Genomic DNA, 16,703 nt, shown 5'->3' with positions numbered 1-16,703 from the left:
CAGGCACAAGCTGGAATATAGGAAGTTCCATTTAAATATGAGGAAAAACTTCTTTAGTGTGAGGGTGACAGAGCACTGGAACAGGCTGCCCAGGGAGGTTGTGGAGTCTCCTTCTCTAGATACATTCAAGACCCACCTGGATGCAGTCCTGAGTAATGTGCTCTAGGAGATCCTGCTTTAGCAGGGGAGTTGGACTAGATGATCTCTAGAGGTCCCTTCCAACTGACAATTCTGTGATTCTGTGACCCTTGCAGATGGGACTACAACAGGAACAGATAGCAGCATGCTATATCTGAAGGTAAAAAAAGTCTGTTTTTATAAAACCGGGCAAGAAAAGATTAAGGAATACAAAAAATGATAAACTGCAAATTTCTCATTGCACACAACACAGCTGTGTATTCTTTAATCTTTTTCTTTTTCTTTTAAATGGTTCCTCATTCAGAAATGAGAGATGTATGCTATTTTTGCAGACATACCCAAACTTCAGCTTTGTCCTGAGAAAAAACAGCAGCATCTTGCAAAGTGTCAATGTTTTACTGACTGTAGTCACTGGTATTTTAAAAGAATCTCTTACTCTGAAGACCTAATTAACACTCATTAGAAATGGAGGAACTGGCATGAACTGTGGTTATCGATCCCATTCATGCAGCTGTAGTAACTGCCATAACCAGATTATGAAACAAAAAAAGAAGCTGGAGATTTCAGAAATGAAATTTATCTTTATCAAAGGAATGATTCAAGGAGTCCATCAGCACATGCATGGGAGATTTCTGATATGAGAGGACTGTGCAATGTTCGTTGGAAAGAGATAGTTCAGCCTAATAATTGGATCATGTTAATAATATGGTTCAAACATGGCCAGTTAATAAATGCCTCTGTTTGGGCTGATTTTGGGGGACAACTTCAGTGGCCAGTGAAACAGAAGACCGTATCACATTTGCTGCCCTAGTCACCTCTGGTCTACCCTTGCAGATATTATGCTTTGAGTGAATCAAATTCCAATGAGGCAGAACAGGGAGAAGAAAAATACTTTTCTTCTGTAGGGCAAAAGCAGCTTCCACTTACCAAACCATGTCCCTCAGCACCACATCTACATGTCTTTTAGATACTTCCAGGGAAGGTGACTCCACCAGTTCCTTGGGCAGCCTGTTCCAATGCTTGACAGCCCTTTCAGTGAAGGAATTTTTCCTAATATCCAATCTAATCCTCCCCTTGTGCAACTCAAGGCCATTTCCTCTTGTTCTATCACTTGTCACTTGGGAGAAGAGACTGACCCCCACCTGGCTACAACCTCTTTTCAGGTAGTTGTAGAGAGCAATAAGGTCTCCCCTCAGCCTCCTTTTCTCCAGACTAAACAGCTCCAGTTCCCTCAGCTGCTCCTAATGAGACTTTTGCTCTAGACCCTTTCACCAGCTTCATTCATGGAGTGGAAGATGCCCTTAAATAGAGGAGAGTTACTCTAGAGGCAAGTGAAAGTGACCACATATAGAAGCTGATGAGAAGTTTTTTTTTCCTTGATGTGCCGCTGAGGCATCTTCCTCATCACTGTTATTTTAAGTATAAAACTGGCCTCACAGCTCTGTGGATTCACAGAGATTGTAAGGGTAAAACTACTCCTGTCTTACTATCATCTAAGAGTGGCAATGTTCATACCTAGTAACTGCCCATTTGGTTTTTTTTAAGTGTTTTTATAAATGGCATGAGGTTGCTAGAGAGGCACATCTACTGTTACAACTAACTGCATTTGGAGGGATTTGCATGGTCAAATACAGGGTTTCATGTATGTGCAGGGTGCAACACTAGCCTATAGCAACTATTGCCAAGCAAAATATATCAATCTGTAACAGGCACAGAGGGATCTGCAAGGTAATGAAACAGGTTTAAAAATCCCAGAACTGAAAACAGTTCTCAATGATCTTACTAATTCTGCACAGTGGGCTGTCTGTCTACATGTTATTCCTTTAGCATGCACCTGAGGGTCATGTCTGGGTTCTCAGCTATAGAGCTGTGCTGGAAGTAAAGACAGTTGGTTATGTACCACTGCACTACATCTTTTTTCAGTGTCACCACCTCCTAAGCCACTGTCCTCCATTGTGTAAATGTAAAATAATTCATTGCTCATAACAAGAGCAGAATGCCTGTAGAGGAACTGAATGAACAATGGCCCCTGCTCAGCTTTTTATCAGCTCCTTGATTTTTGTCTCCTCCAAACTGAGCAGTTCTTGCCTACTTAGCCATTTCTTGTATGGAGACACTTCCAGACACTTTGTAATCTTTGTTACCCTCTTGTCTTTTTTAGCTTTACAAGAACTTCTGTAAGATGGGAGATGAAAGTTGCACATGTTACTTCTGATGTGAATGCACTCTGGATGTTTACAGAGACGTTCTGATGTTTTCTGCTTTATTCTCTGTTCTTTTGCTAACAGTTTCTAACATTCAATTAGCTTTTTTGACAGCTGGCAGGCACTGAGTGTTCAAAGATCCATGTGATATAATTACAATATTTCTTTGTTGAGCACTAATATATAGCTGAGAATGAGCACTAGCAGCTAGCTAAGAATTCCTCACTGTGTATTTGAAATCAGAATTGTTTTCTCCCATCTGCAGCATGTTGTATTTAATAGCACTGAACACCATCTGCCGTTTTATTTCCCAGTCACCATTTATGGCCAGGTCTTTCTCCACCTTCTTGCAGCTGGATTTCCCTTTTTGTTTTCCCAAACAGGTTTGTACAACCAGCAACTTTTGCCACCTCACTATACATCCCCTTTTACAGATCACTTATGAATATACAGAATAAAATGGCTCTGGCACAAATCCCAACACAGCTTTACCAGTGACCTTCCTTCACTTCTTCACTCTAAAAAATGACCACTTAGTCCATTTTCCATTAGCAGTAGTCAATTTATCTGAAGTCTTTCTTTTTTATCCCCAAAGTAGTGTCACTTCTTTGTGAACCTCTGGTGAGGGACTCTGATAAATGCTTTTGGCTAAAGAGACTCATATCAACCAAACGTGCTTGTCACATACATAGAGACCCCTCAAAATGCATCACTTCCCTTTATAAAAGCCATGTTGACTGTACCCCAATAAAATGTATTTATCCTCATGTTCACTAATTCTCTTTCCTTTGTGAATTTCCTTTGTGAATGATGCTGTGTTTGGCCATACTAATAGCTGTGTTGCTCAGATATGCCTGATTTACCAAGCCACACAAGTCATGCTGTATAATTGTACTACCCCTTGTCATTAATTTTTCTATTAGTGAGCAGGAGATACATGAGCAGCTGAACCAATAAACTCACCATTTCCCATGACTTTTTTAATTACAGTTGAGTTTCCACATAGCTTCTCTGGGCTAAGATCTAAGCTTACGGTTACAGCATTTTCCTCCAACAGGAATACAGAACATCACTCTCTATCTGACCTATTTTCATGACATTTCCAGGAATTTAGTGTCTTTGGGAACAAAAAACATGGTTTAAAATTTGCTTGACATCGTGCAACATGCTCTGTTTAAGCACGTTTAAGGGGGAGAAAGCATTACTGCCAGAGACTATGGTAGCACACGCCTCATTTCCTTAGGAAAGTAGGCCAAAAACATAATGCCTGTCTCCTATTATAACCTCTTCCCTGACAAATGGAAATCTGCGTGATTGTACTTTAGAAGACACTCTAGAAGTACATGCTTCCATATGCCCTGTTTTTGTACAGGAGATCCTAAGGAAGAAAAAAAACCTGTAGGATTATGCTGCCCGGAGGAACAGTGTAAAGCAGACCTGGCTGAGTTCATCTGGACTACATTTTCTATTAATTTTGTTCAGATGTATTTGAAGTCTTATGTTAAAGACATTCTTCAGACATCTTTATTCTTCTATTAAACACCGAGTCTGTCAAGAATTAACTTGTGACGGGCCATTCCTTTTTTTTTTTTAAGGTTAAAGAAACAGACCCCAGACCTTACTAAGGCTTGCTGAGACAAAAAACGCTATGAAATTTATTCTCATTTCCTTTGCAGGCCACCATTAAATAACATTTGGAACCTAATATCTTACAGTACAAGAAATTATTTTCTTGCTCCCAGGTAACTGGAAGAGAGCACAAGTGAGGGACAAAGAAATTTGGTCTTTTCCAGTGACAAAGTAATACTGTCTGTACTTTAGGCAGATGGGACGCAGGGCATCTTTGCATGTCCTGAAACTCATACTGACTTGTGTTCTGTAGGCTCTGTAGGTGCTTCTGCTCAAAGAAGCAAATAAACAGATAAATACAGAAGAAGGCAGCAAATTTCACTAAATCAAAGACTTAAAAGTGTTAGATTGAATTCTTCCCTGCTGAAGTGTGTAATCTTTCTTATCCATTCACTAGTACTATTTTTCAGGTTGTCAGAAACAGATTAATGTCTTTATTTCCTTGCGGGAATGAATAACGTCCTTTGGCTGGACTTACTGCTGAAACACTTTTTCCACCGCTCCACACAGCCTGAGCAATAACCACAGAGCTCCCAGCCCAGCTGTCATTACCTTGAATTTGTGCTCATAATTCTCAAAAGCTTCCATGACCATGCAGACAGCCTCCATGGAGCGTTCCAGTCGTCCATCCACCCCGTTAAAGCGGTACATGCTGCCGGAAACATCTACCACCAGGCGCAAACGTTTCGGTTTCTGCTGGGGGCTGCCAGGCTGGCAGGGAAACACAGCAGAAAAAGCCCAGTGTAAACAGGAAAGTTCAACATCCGTAATGATAAAACACTTCAGAAAGAGAACCCAACACGTTTTGTGAGAAGAGCTTTGTTTGTTTACTTGTTTGTTTTGTTTTTCTTTCAAAACCAGTTACTTCACAAATACCTTAATTCATTCTTTCCCAGCACCTTCAGTGACTGGCAACAAAGTAGCTCAAAAAATTCCAAGCACGTTTGTCAGGAAAATACTTTTTCTGTCATAGTTTTGATTCTTAACATTTTACTTCAGTAAAGAGACTCTCAAACTTGCTCTTTCTGCCAAGGTTCATCATGGAAGTGCTTTTCCTTGGCTTACAGTACTAACAGGGACCTGTGTAAGACTGTAAAAACTCATCTGCTGAGTTTTACAGTGAGTTAAAAACACTCAAAAAATGTCTAAAAACTTGTTCTGATTAACTACTAGTTTATTCTTCATTCTGATGCTGAAACCATTATTTTTTCCTGAAAACAATCCCCGTCTGTTTTAACAATTTTTGGTACAGTGCATTCAAGGGAGGTGTTTTATTTAGTGTGCAGTGAGATGAGTCCGGATTCAAGTACATAGCTATTAAAGACAAATTGACAAAAACCTAGTCACACTGAATAACTAAAAACGTCTCTTTTACCTGTAAGGGGTTGCAAACACTTGTGTGTTTTATTGTTTTAATTATTCTCTTAATAGACTATGGCATTCCTGTCGTCTCAAAAACAGAGGAGGAGAGAAGGCCCATTAAATACTATATTTATTTTGGTTTCTATTAAAAACTTAAATGTGTCTTTTTTTTCCCCCTAACTGAACTATTTTTATGAAGTCTTACAACTGATACATTGAGTAAATCAATTTTTGAAAAAACAAAAAGAGAAATGAAGACCTAATCACTTTTCCCTTCTTGATGATTCACACAGGCTGTGCAAAAAGTTCCATAAACTGTTCAAAGCACCAGACATCAAGACCAAGTAGCATAAAAAATACCAGGGATTCAACAGATGTGGGTAGCTTATGTGCAAAAAGATTTTGTACTCAGCTATTTAAAAGAAATTCAGTGTAGTTAAAAACTGCAGTCTGTTGTTAGGTATTACTGTTAATATCACGGACTGGCCCCACCAGTTTTGGCCAGGTTTTGTTGGTCTGATTCAAGTGGTTTCTCTGCTGCTGAGTCACACAGTCCTGACCATAAAGTCTTCTGAGGAACAGCTGAATTCAACCATAGAACAGATAACTTCATTGTATCTAATGGCTTTCCCTCACACTTTTTTCCCATTATAAATTTTATTCTTGTAAATACAAATATCTGTGGAAGCTGAAGTTCTTTGCATATCATGGAATAAGGAGAAGACATTTGCAAAACACTTTTTTTTTTGGTAAACTTTCTAGGGTATCAGGGTTACCAGATAACAAAACATTAAATTAGTGAGAAAATACTTGTCTTTTTCTTAGAAAAACAGACATACAAAACGTTTTCTGCTAATCGCCATCAGCTCATTAAAATATAAAATAAGAGCAGAAAAACTGTTATACTGGATCAAAACAATGCACTGCCCAGATCAGCATCCTCTGTCTGAGGATGACCAACCCCATAAGAAGAGGTAAAGCAAATTTTCCATCCTGTGGTTACCTCTGTTATCAGGAACTTCCCAAGCCAGAGGTGATTCTTCTGAGTTCCTTCTCCCTATAACTTCAAGCACAGATACTGCACAGCCACCATGAAATCAGCAAACCTCCACCTTTCCCTGCTACTTGTTGGATACTTACTTGTGGCTCTTGTTCTCCTCGTCGTTTATATATGGCTTTTTCTCCTGTCAGCCCATCAATGATTTTGGCATCATCTAGCTCTCCAACAGCTTGGTGTCTCAGCCACTGTCTTTCCTTACCCTTGGCCTACAACAAAAAAGAAACCTTAACTCACTCAGTGATGTGATTTTAGGCAATTTAACACATGCTGAACACAACAGATAAAAGAGTTTTCTTTGCAATTATGTGATAGTTTGGGCATAAATAAAAGAAAACTGAACACATTTTCATAGCTGCCCTGCCCTTTTTTTCTGAAAGAGAAATTAGCACTGACAAAGAACACGTAATTTTGTCTTCTTTAAGTAATTTCACATATAGTATAGGAATTTAGCTATGGACTGTGGAAATGTAAACTTTTTTTTTTTGCCAATGTCCTGGAAATCCGTGTAGCTTGTTCAGAAATACATATAATCAGAGGGACATACAGAACTGACCATTTGTTATGTCTTCTCCATCCAAGCAGTGCAAGAGAAAAACACTAGGTGACTTAAAGGTAAAACTAAGTAGCACTTACCTGAGGTAATGGTAAGTAGTTTCTTTTAAAGTAATACTCAGAACAAACTATATTTATATTTTAAAATAAAAACCTTGAAAATGCTGATACTTAAGAGACAGTCTACTGAATATTTCTTTTATTTTCTTGAAAAGAACACTGGTTGCCATCAGCATGACTTGATGAGCAACCATTACAATCCAGTTACTCAAATAGTCATGGCACTCCTGCACAGAGGCAAGAACTTAAAATTGAAGACCTGAGTGTTTTAATAGTTTAAACAACATATTTAAGAATGCTTTCAAAAGATAGCTTCATGTTGGTTCAAAATATATAAGATCCATCTAAAGACAGAAAAGTCTGCATATATGGTTTTCATTGGATTTCATAGTTTATTTGATTTCTGCTTAAATCCTCAGGTTGAAGTCAGTAAGCTAGTAGTGGCAAGCTCAGTAGGGAAAAAATGTTTTAAATTTATCTATGTCTAGTGCATTTGCACTCAGCAAATTGCTGGTTTGCAGCTGGAGGCAAATCAAATATCCAGCAGGACACAAACTGCCTTAAACATTGGTTCTCAGGAATCAGTTGCTCTCTGATGAGCAGGAACTGCTGCATTAAAAATCCCCAGTAAAATGCAGGTCTGGGATGTGAGTGGATTAATCTTTACGATTTTGTATAGTTTGAGCAGTCAGACGACGGCTTCTTAAGGCTCAGAGAATCTTTGATTTTGCTTCGGTCAAAATTTATGAGCTTTTCTGTTAGTGTATGGAAGAAAGAGCTCTGGACTACTGTCTATCGCCTATGGTTACTCAAGACTAACAGACTACTTGCCCATGAAAATACGTGGGCAGAGATAATACAGAGCCAAAAAGAAGACGCTTTGTTTAATTAATTTTACAGTTGAGAATTTAGGTAGTTGTGACAAACACGGTTTGTTTTAGTTAGGTAGTATCAGAAGCTTTGCAGATGCTGCCTGATGGGAGGTAAAAACAATGCCAATACATGGAAACCTCAGCTTTTTATTCAATCACAGAAGAGGAAAGTGGAAAAGATTTCTCAGACTGTGAATTCAGGCAGTTGTGCCCTCTGATACACTTTCGTGGTGCTACAGTCAACCTAGCTTTAACCCACTTTGGTAGTGGGGCATCTGTAAGTTTGTGCCACCAACTAGTACTTTCCACTATCACTAAATATCCTGGGGGATGAAATTTGAAGTTCCTTTTTCCATAGGATAATCGATTCCTTTGTTGCCTGAAGAGCTGTGTAACATCACAAAACGACACCTGCAAATTCCAAGTGACCTCTACATGCTGCACCAAAATGTCACACTGGGAGTTTTCCTGCTGTGAAAAACACAGTGGGATAACCCATGGCAAATTTCAACAACACTCCAACTAACCATTGAAAAAAGGCTCCTGAAGACATCATGTTGCTGAGCGAGCAGAGCCTGTTGAAAATGACTCATACACCTTCTGGGGTGATGCAGAGGAGAGGACTTTGTTTCTAGTAATCTTAGCCACCATAAGTACTGCAACAGGGGCAGATCCTTAACCCTTCCCCATGGTTGCTGGTTTGTAAAATTTTTGTCATTTCCTTCCTTTCAGTAGGCAGGAGGGATAAACAACAGATTATAAAGCTGCAGCTTCACGGATCAAATTCTCGACTAGTTTCACTACTGGATTCCTGATAATGCTTTAGTTTTGTGCCTATTTGCTGTTCAAGGAACAGCAGTGTGAAAACTGCTTTTAACTATGAACATACTGAAAAACCGTTCAATACCTTTTGAAGCTTATGCAACAAAAGATGGTATATCAGCTGAAATTTTATTGAAGGAAGACAGAGTTGAGATTCTCTCCTAAAACAGGAAAGAATGCCAACAAAATCTGACCTGAATCTTTCAAAAATCATAGAATGGCTTTGGTTGGAAGGACCATAAAGATCATGTAGTTCCAACCCCCCTGCCATGGGAAGGGACACTTTCCACATAACACTAAAATTATTTAGACTATTTAGCATCTGTCTTTTTCATGCAGAATTGAGAAGAATGTATTTCTTTTTATAAAAGCTGAAAAAATCCCCCATAGTACGTTATACAATACATGTGTATATTACATAAAAGGTTCAAAGCATTTTCAGTATGTAATTTTCATAACCTAAAAAGTAACATAAGTTTAAAAGCATTTACAATCTTAAGTGAAAAACAGAATTATTACAAATATACCTTGCTTTGATATTTTAGTAGAAAGGGCATACGACTCATTACTGTTGCAACATACTGTAACCATATTGATGAAAAAATATTGCATATATATTAATTGTGTTGCTTTGGAAATTATAAAAATGTGCTAGATACCACATCTTAGGAGCATGGCAATGGCTGATCACAATAGCCACAACCTCAGTAATTCTTTTCACTGAAAGACATCAAAGCCATATTTGCCACCTGCAAAATATCATTGTGTTGACCATAAATTTCACAGAAAAAATTGTCTATTCAAAGTGATCACATGTAAATATGTAACTTGGGAGGGTACAGGATGGTATGAAATACTGCCACTTTTGGCCTGCATTTGTTTCTGGGAAAACTTCATACGTATGTTCCCTCAGCAGCTGGAAGCTACTGACAGGGCACAGGGCTTTTTTTTTCACAGTGTCAGCTCTCTGAGCGATGTTTACTATAGGATTGCCACTGTTTTGTTCTTGCAGCTATGATCAGACAGTTCTCACACAGTCTAAACCAGACAGTCCCAGTAGGCTCAGTGACTCAGACTCAGGTTTGCTCAGTTTAAATGTAGGTGCCTCAGTGATAATCAGAAGCTACAGGGCCAGTTGCCCCAGATTCCCTTTGTAATAACAAGTAAAAAGAAGTATTTTCTGGAAGGCAAGTAATCTAAAATCTAAGAAGGCCTTTCTGAGTGACTGACTGACCATAAGCTTTTGAATCTGGAGTTCAGACAAGTATTATTCAGGGCTTGGCCAGCATTAGGAGGGGGGAGAAAGCTCAGCATTGACTGAGATCTCCTGGACTTCCGGCTTTGCTGCTTCCACAGAAGATAAACAACTAATCATGTTTTGTTAATGTTGTTCAAAGAGCCAACAGAGATCAGTGAGTTATGCAAAGTAAAATGAAAAATGAAATTACATTCTCAGACCATCTTTATGTCTCCCTTTCAAGGATCCAAACATTTCCTTCTGCTGCTACTAAATTTTGCAAGCCACCAACACCCTGGACCTGAATCCCAGCCTCCTGATTTTTGGGATGTAAAATTTAATCAAAGGAACATGTGTTTAAAAACCTCACAAACCTAACAATGAAAAGACATATGCTGAAAAGCAAATCTAGGTTAAATAAACATGGCCAATGTGTGTCCATTATTTGAATGCATTGAGTTTGAAAGAAAGAACACTTAAACATCTTTAAAAACCCAAAAGTGTTCTCTACTGAGAAGGCAATTTGAGATTTTCACAAGTTAAAAAGACAAGAGACATGTGACCTGCAAAGTTTACTGCAACTGACCGTGCCACTGACTTCCTATTTGAGAAATGAGGACTGTCTGACTGATAAAAGAAAAAAAAAACAATTCTAGCTAAGGACCCATGGTGTACACAGGACTGCCCAGAGAAAAGGGGAGATGGAGGCACAATCCTTCACCAGGGTTGAATGACTTACCATGCTGAAGAATTAAAATAACCCTTTTGTTTTTCCTCAGAAACATAATATGAAATGTGCTTGGACTCATCTTCCTAATTAACAGCAAACATTTTCCAGCTAAGAAACTCCTGCTATAATTTATCTTCTATTTTCCTACTGCATCTTCTCATAAAAAAACTACCTAAATCTGTAGAAAATTTATCAAGTTAAAAATTTGCTTTCAATATTGCTCATAAACTATGAGCTATCTTTTCCAAATTCAGTCAGTTTGTTTTTCCATCATAAAGTACATTTGCTGTCTCTGTGGTTACATGTTATAGATTTTGCCAGGAAGTTATTGAAGTCACAGAAAATACTGAGGTTTATAAGACTTAGCCTTGATATTAAAATGACCTTTTTAACAAAGAAACAGGATATGTCTCCTTATATTGAAATATGTTATATTTTGATTATGATTAATGTGATCCCTGAATGTAAGAACCTCGCATCCAAGGAATATGCAAGGCAGACTAAAAAAAGACTTTAAACTGAAGATTCACTTAGTCTCTTCACACTTAGAATGTAGTCCAAATAGCATGTCTGCTAGAAGCATAGTAAAAAACCCCATCTATCACAGAATCATTATGGTTGGAAAAGACCTTTAAGATCATCAAGTACAACCATAACCTAGCTCTACCAACTGCCAACCTAACTTTGCCAAGTCCAAGTGCTTAAACCATGTTCCCAAGCACCACACCTACATGTCTTTTATATGTCTCCAGGGATGGAGACTCAACCACCTTCCTGGGCAGCCTATTCCAGGGTTTAATTACCCTTTCAGTGAAGAATCTTTTTCTAATATCCAATCTAAACCTCCCCTGGCACAACTTGAGACCATTTTCATATTGCTAGTTACTTGGGAGAAGAGACTGACCTCTACTTCTCTACAACCTCCTTTCAAGTAGTTGTAGAGAGCAAAAAGGTCTCCTCTCAGCCTCCTTTTCTCCAGACTAAACAGTCCCAGTGCCTTGTAAAACTTGTTCTCCAGACCCTCCACCAAATTTGTTGCCCTTCTCTGGACACATTTCAGCACCTCAATGGCTTTCTGGTAGTGAGGGGCACAAAAACTGGACACAGTACTCGAGGTGAGGCCTCACCAGTGCTCAGTACAGGGGGCAATCCCTTCCCTACTTCTGCTGGCCACACTATTTCTGATACAAGCCAGGATGCCATTGGCCTTCTTGGCTACCTTGGCAACATTGCTGGCTCGTGTTCAGCTGGCTGTCAACCAACACCCCCAGGTTCCTTTTCCTCCAGGCAGCTTTCCAGCCACTCTGCCCCAAACCTATAGCACTGCATGAGGCTGTTGTGACCTAAACAATGTAGGAAAATCTGAGATTTATATGTAAATTTTTTTAATTGAAACCTCTCTTTACAAGTCAAAAGTCTATGTCCTGAACTGAAACATATATTAGGTGCATGAATCATCTAGTCATGACCATCTTAAATCCTCATTATATGAGGAGTTCTCTGAATCGATACATTCATAATAAAATGGGCTAATAGGCCTCTGTGTATAGATGTGATTATAGTAGCGTTGTTGTAGTCACGATAGCTTAAAGATCTAAGTAAAGCAAAGGAAAATGTTACCTTTCTTACTTGCAGTATCAGGGGACTAGAGTTTTTGAATTAGGAGGAGTCTGTAGATCATACAAAGTAACTTTTTTCAATATTTCTGTTTTATTGCTGAAGTAAGGAGATAGATGAGATGCAGCACAGTGACTAACTAATGGACTAAGGTATGTATATACCAGTGGTTGGGAGCCTTCAACAGAAACATTCTTAATCGGAGGAGCAAAATTAATTTTCCCTTAATTTTCACTGAAGGTTAGCAGATTCCTCCTAGAAACAACACGCTTTTAATCTTACTTACTGTGTATATGAACACTAGTATTAATAAAATCTGGAACAACCATAGGACCAATTACTAGAAGGTAAACTGGTGGTTTTTGTCAGCTTTCACTTAGATTTGGGCTACATCTATTTTTATTAGCAAAAGTTAAAAACAAACCTGAGAAAAAATTATATTTTCAGTAGCATAAGCAGTAAAGGTATGACCTGGAGTTAGTGTTTCTTTTCACACCTATAGCATTTGCACTTTTAAGCTAAAAAAGTCTTTTGGACAGGAGGTAAAGACAAAAGCTGTGATATATACGCTGCCAGATACTCTTTTAATAATGTATTTTCCTTCACAAAGTTGTGCTCCTGCATAAGTAATCTCTGCCAGCTGTGGTATGGGAATACTGTAACTTGCAGAGATAAGCACTGGGATCCACTTAAAAGCTGCCTTTGAAATAGTAATATGAGACTGTTATTCCTAACCATGATTATAACCTGAATCTGCTTTTAGCTCTCAAAGGTATGGCCATCGGATGTTAACAAGATATTATCAGTATAGTATTTGGGGCCTAATGTAGTGAGCTCACCATGTTCCTTTATCAGTGAATCTAAGGTTACCTGCAGATTGTCTAAGATGATGCGGAGTGACTGGACTTGACGACGGACTGCTCCAGAGAACCTTTCATAAGTTGATGCATCATATTCACTCATCTGAATCTCTTTCAATCTAAAGCAAAGAACAGGGAGCTAAGAACAGTTTAGGAAAAGAGGGTATCATCATTTACACATGCAAATTACAAGGTTACTTGATAACAGGAAAATTCAGGCTGTAATAATCAGACACAAGAGACAAATCGAAGAAGAGGCAGCTGCTTTTGTGAATTTTTGAAAAGGCAGGTGGTCACCATTGTCTGCAGGGATTGCATGATATTCAAACCTATTAAAGTTACTAATCCTTTGTCTCTCCCCTAACCTGCTTTTGTGTTTGGGAAGCAAATCAGATGTTCTGAAGACTGTGATCAAATTCTAAAGCTTTTATCAGCTCAGGTGTTGCTATCTGTACATAAAAGGATCAGGAGTGTCATTCATTACTTCATCGTCGGAGTATTTTAAACATGTCCATGTTTAACACAAAGGTTAAGTAAAGACAAACTATAAAATCTGTCCTTGAAGACCTAAAACTACTAACTCTGTCTCAAATACCTACCTTTGTGCTTCATAAAATGATGAAACCTTGAAACAAGGAAGTTTTAAAAGAATGTTAACAATAATGGGCTCCCTCAAAAAAATAAATTAGTCATGTCACCGAACACTATTGTGTCCAGAGGTCACTCTCCAGAGAGACCAATGTCTGCACTGTAAAAAAAGATATATACTTTTTCTGTAAGTTAAGATGTGCTCACTTAAAGTTCCATATAATTTTTCTCAACTTTGTAGCTAAGCAGATACTCTTAAACTGCTGAAACACACAAGTGGAAAGTAATTGCAGAGGTCTAATGGTGAAGAATGAGCTAGGGGACAGCTGGGCATGGTGGGAGTGTGCACCATTCAGTATTTTCCAGAAGCCCTCACATGCAGTTTACGTTGGTAAACTTTACATCAATCCAAGGCGAGAACTAGATCAGAAAAGTACCACGAAAAATACTGCATCTATTCAAGGGTAGTTGCTAATTTCATTCTAATGAAAAAGGGCAATTGCAAATGTTTTCTAAGAGCAGTATTATCCAGCCAGGAAAACAATAAAGTTTCCTATTATAATTCTCCCTTTGAGATAATAATGTGTAAAGAAAGCAGTGAAATACACACTCCCCCTTTTTCTTCAGTCTGAGAACTCCAACCTCCCTATTCTCAACACTTATCTCTTAGTTCCCACAACTATCCAAGAGGTACAGAATAATACTCCAAGTCAAATCTGGCTTCAGAATAGGCTACATTTCCAGTTGGTCCATGCCAAGCTCACTTATGTAGCAGGACATGCACTGTTATGTCCTGTGCAAATACTCAGATTTTAAAGGACACGTATGTAGCAGTATCCAGGAATTTCTCATAGCACAAACCTTGCAAACCACCACACAGGTAGGTGGAAACTCATCAAAGCATGCCATGTGCATAGACACAGAGATGTACAGTACCCAGCACAATACATTGCAATTGTTTCTATTACCAAGAAACTGATAAATAATTTTGAGGAATGGGGATGTGGAAAGGTTGAAGAGTAGTTCTCCTCATTGACTCTCCCATAAAGCATCAGGAAAAAAGACAAAACAAGCTCTGCCTTCTGCCTGAAAACAAAATCTTAGGTGAATACTTTAAATTTCTGTATGCTGCTTGTGTAAGTTAGATCACTATTAAAATGTATTTTTCATTTCAGGATCTTTTAATGTGAAGCACTGACATAATCTATATATTTTCCCTGTCTTTACTAATCACTAATACCCTAATGGCAATGTTAAATGCTCCAGATAACAAAACCACAGGTAAAAAAGAATCTTGACCTGAATGCAATAGATAAATTGTTGTTTTTAAGTACAGTGATTCATGTAATGTATGTGGTTTATGCTTAACAGCCTAATTATTTATAAATCAGTTGAAGCAAGTAGCAATCTCATCTGCTCGTCATGGTACTCAGATTTGCCCCCCATTGAGAATCACTTTGCTAATACCAACAAAATGTAAGCTGATTAACCTGCTTCCAAATTTATTTGCACTAATGTTTTAAACCATGTATGGTACACTTTGCTTTCAGACAGATACTGACACTGCAATATGTCCTGGGCTGAAATGTAAAACTCATCTGGAATGACTGCCAACACACTTTGATTTTTTTAATGCCAAGTACCAGAGGTTGACTTGAGAGTTCAGTCAGTGAAAGAAACCTGAATCTCTGTGCACAGTCTGGGAAATAGTTGATTAGTAACCATGCATTTCACTAATGCTGGGAAGATCTGTGGTTCGTGTTAAGAGTGTCTGCTGAGCTTTAATAGTTTAATTCATCTTACCATTTGGTGACAGATCTTTCAAACAGAAGCAATTTGCTCTTAATGGTTCCTTTTGAAAGACATTTGCTAGGTGATGAAACCCTAACAACATAGAATCTAGATTCCTCATAATTCAAATAAATGTCCATACAGTAGATGCCTTTTAAAAAAAGATAAATATTCACATTAGATCCACCTAGCTATGTTTCACTCTGTGAAATCACTCGGTTATTTTAACAGGGTGGCTTAATTCAACAAAACATTCTATACATCTTACCCAGAACAGTTACAGACATGCTGGTAAGTGCTGTCAAACAGTAATGATCAGGGTACAGTCACTGATAAATGCAGTTAAGAAAGAAAAATATTTTTATCCGTCTTTTTCAAATTCTTCTGGGAAACAGAAGGGAAAATAGAGACTTTCACGCTACCTCTGTTTAAAGGCCTTTTCACCCATTTCTCGAGCAGCTCTCTTAACCTCCTCAGGAACAGCATCCTTTTCAGCTTGAGATACTTGGTAGACCGTGTGGCCAGCATCCAGTCGATAGGGCCCACCTTTGCCACCTAACCCAGCAGTGTCTCTCCCACCTAACATGAGTGAGATAGAAGACAATGAAGATTATGCATTTTATAATATATTAGAATGCACCTTCTTTAAAGCTTCCATTGGCATATCTACAGATGTTAAAAAACCCAATTGCTTATTGTCCCTGCTAGAAATATTTATTGCCAAAGATTTTCAAAACCAAACAGCTAGCATTGCAATGAACTCCTGCAGAGGAATATTTGTGTTTATAGTCCTTTGAGACTGGATTTGTAATGGTTTCCACCTTGTACAAAGGGTCTATAGATCATATAAGTCTTGTACATCTCCTGGTCCTTAAAGCCATTCATTCAGACCCTGTCTTCTCCATGGAATTACTTGGTTTACACTGTTCAAAAAACCCTTTATCTTGTTGGCCACTATTATGCTATTTTAGAATTAGGAGGCACTTTTTGTGTCTCTTGCCCACGCAACCTAAACTGCTGGAGCTACAGAGACATGACAAATGACTCAGCTTAGTTTCTGTGGCTGCAAGCTTTTGGTTCTCTATATGGCTAATGAAAAGAAACAATAACAAAATGTAACTGAAGTTAAGATCCACTATATACAGTTTAACTTATACACTACAAATACTTATTTTCACCAG

At 38.3% G+C, this 16,703-nt stretch overlaps 1 protein-coding gene across 1 annotated transcript in view; it reads right to left on the bottom strand.

Moving 5' to 3' along the window:
- The window catches only part of VWA8 (von Willebrand factor A domain containing 8), a 184,770-nt gene that overhangs the window by 13,988 nt on the left and 154,079 nt on the right, over window positions 1-16,703 (bottom strand). Inside the window, exons 39-42 of the mRNA XM_051609029.1 lie at window positions 15,945-16,101; window positions 13,154-13,262; window positions 6,474-6,599; window positions 4,524-4,682 (exon numbers count right to left, since the gene is read on the bottom strand). Coding sequence (XP_051464989.1) covers window positions 4,524-4,682; window positions 6,474-6,599; window positions 13,154-13,262; window positions 15,945-16,101 — 551 coding nt within the window. The remainder of the gene's footprint in view (window positions 1-4,523; window positions 4,683-6,473; window positions 6,600-13,153; window positions 13,263-15,944; window positions 16,102-16,703) is intronic.

This window comes from Apus apus, chromosome 1 (genome assembly GCF_020740795.1).
Source record: "Apus apus isolate bApuApu2 chromosome 1, bApuApu2.pri.cur, whole genome shotgun sequence".
Taxonomy (NCBI): domain Eukaryota; kingdom Metazoa; phylum Chordata; class Aves; order Apodiformes; family Apodidae; genus Apus; species Apus apus.
The sequence above is the reverse complement of the archived record's forward strand: the minus strand, read 5'-3'. Positions and strand labels throughout refer to the sequence as shown.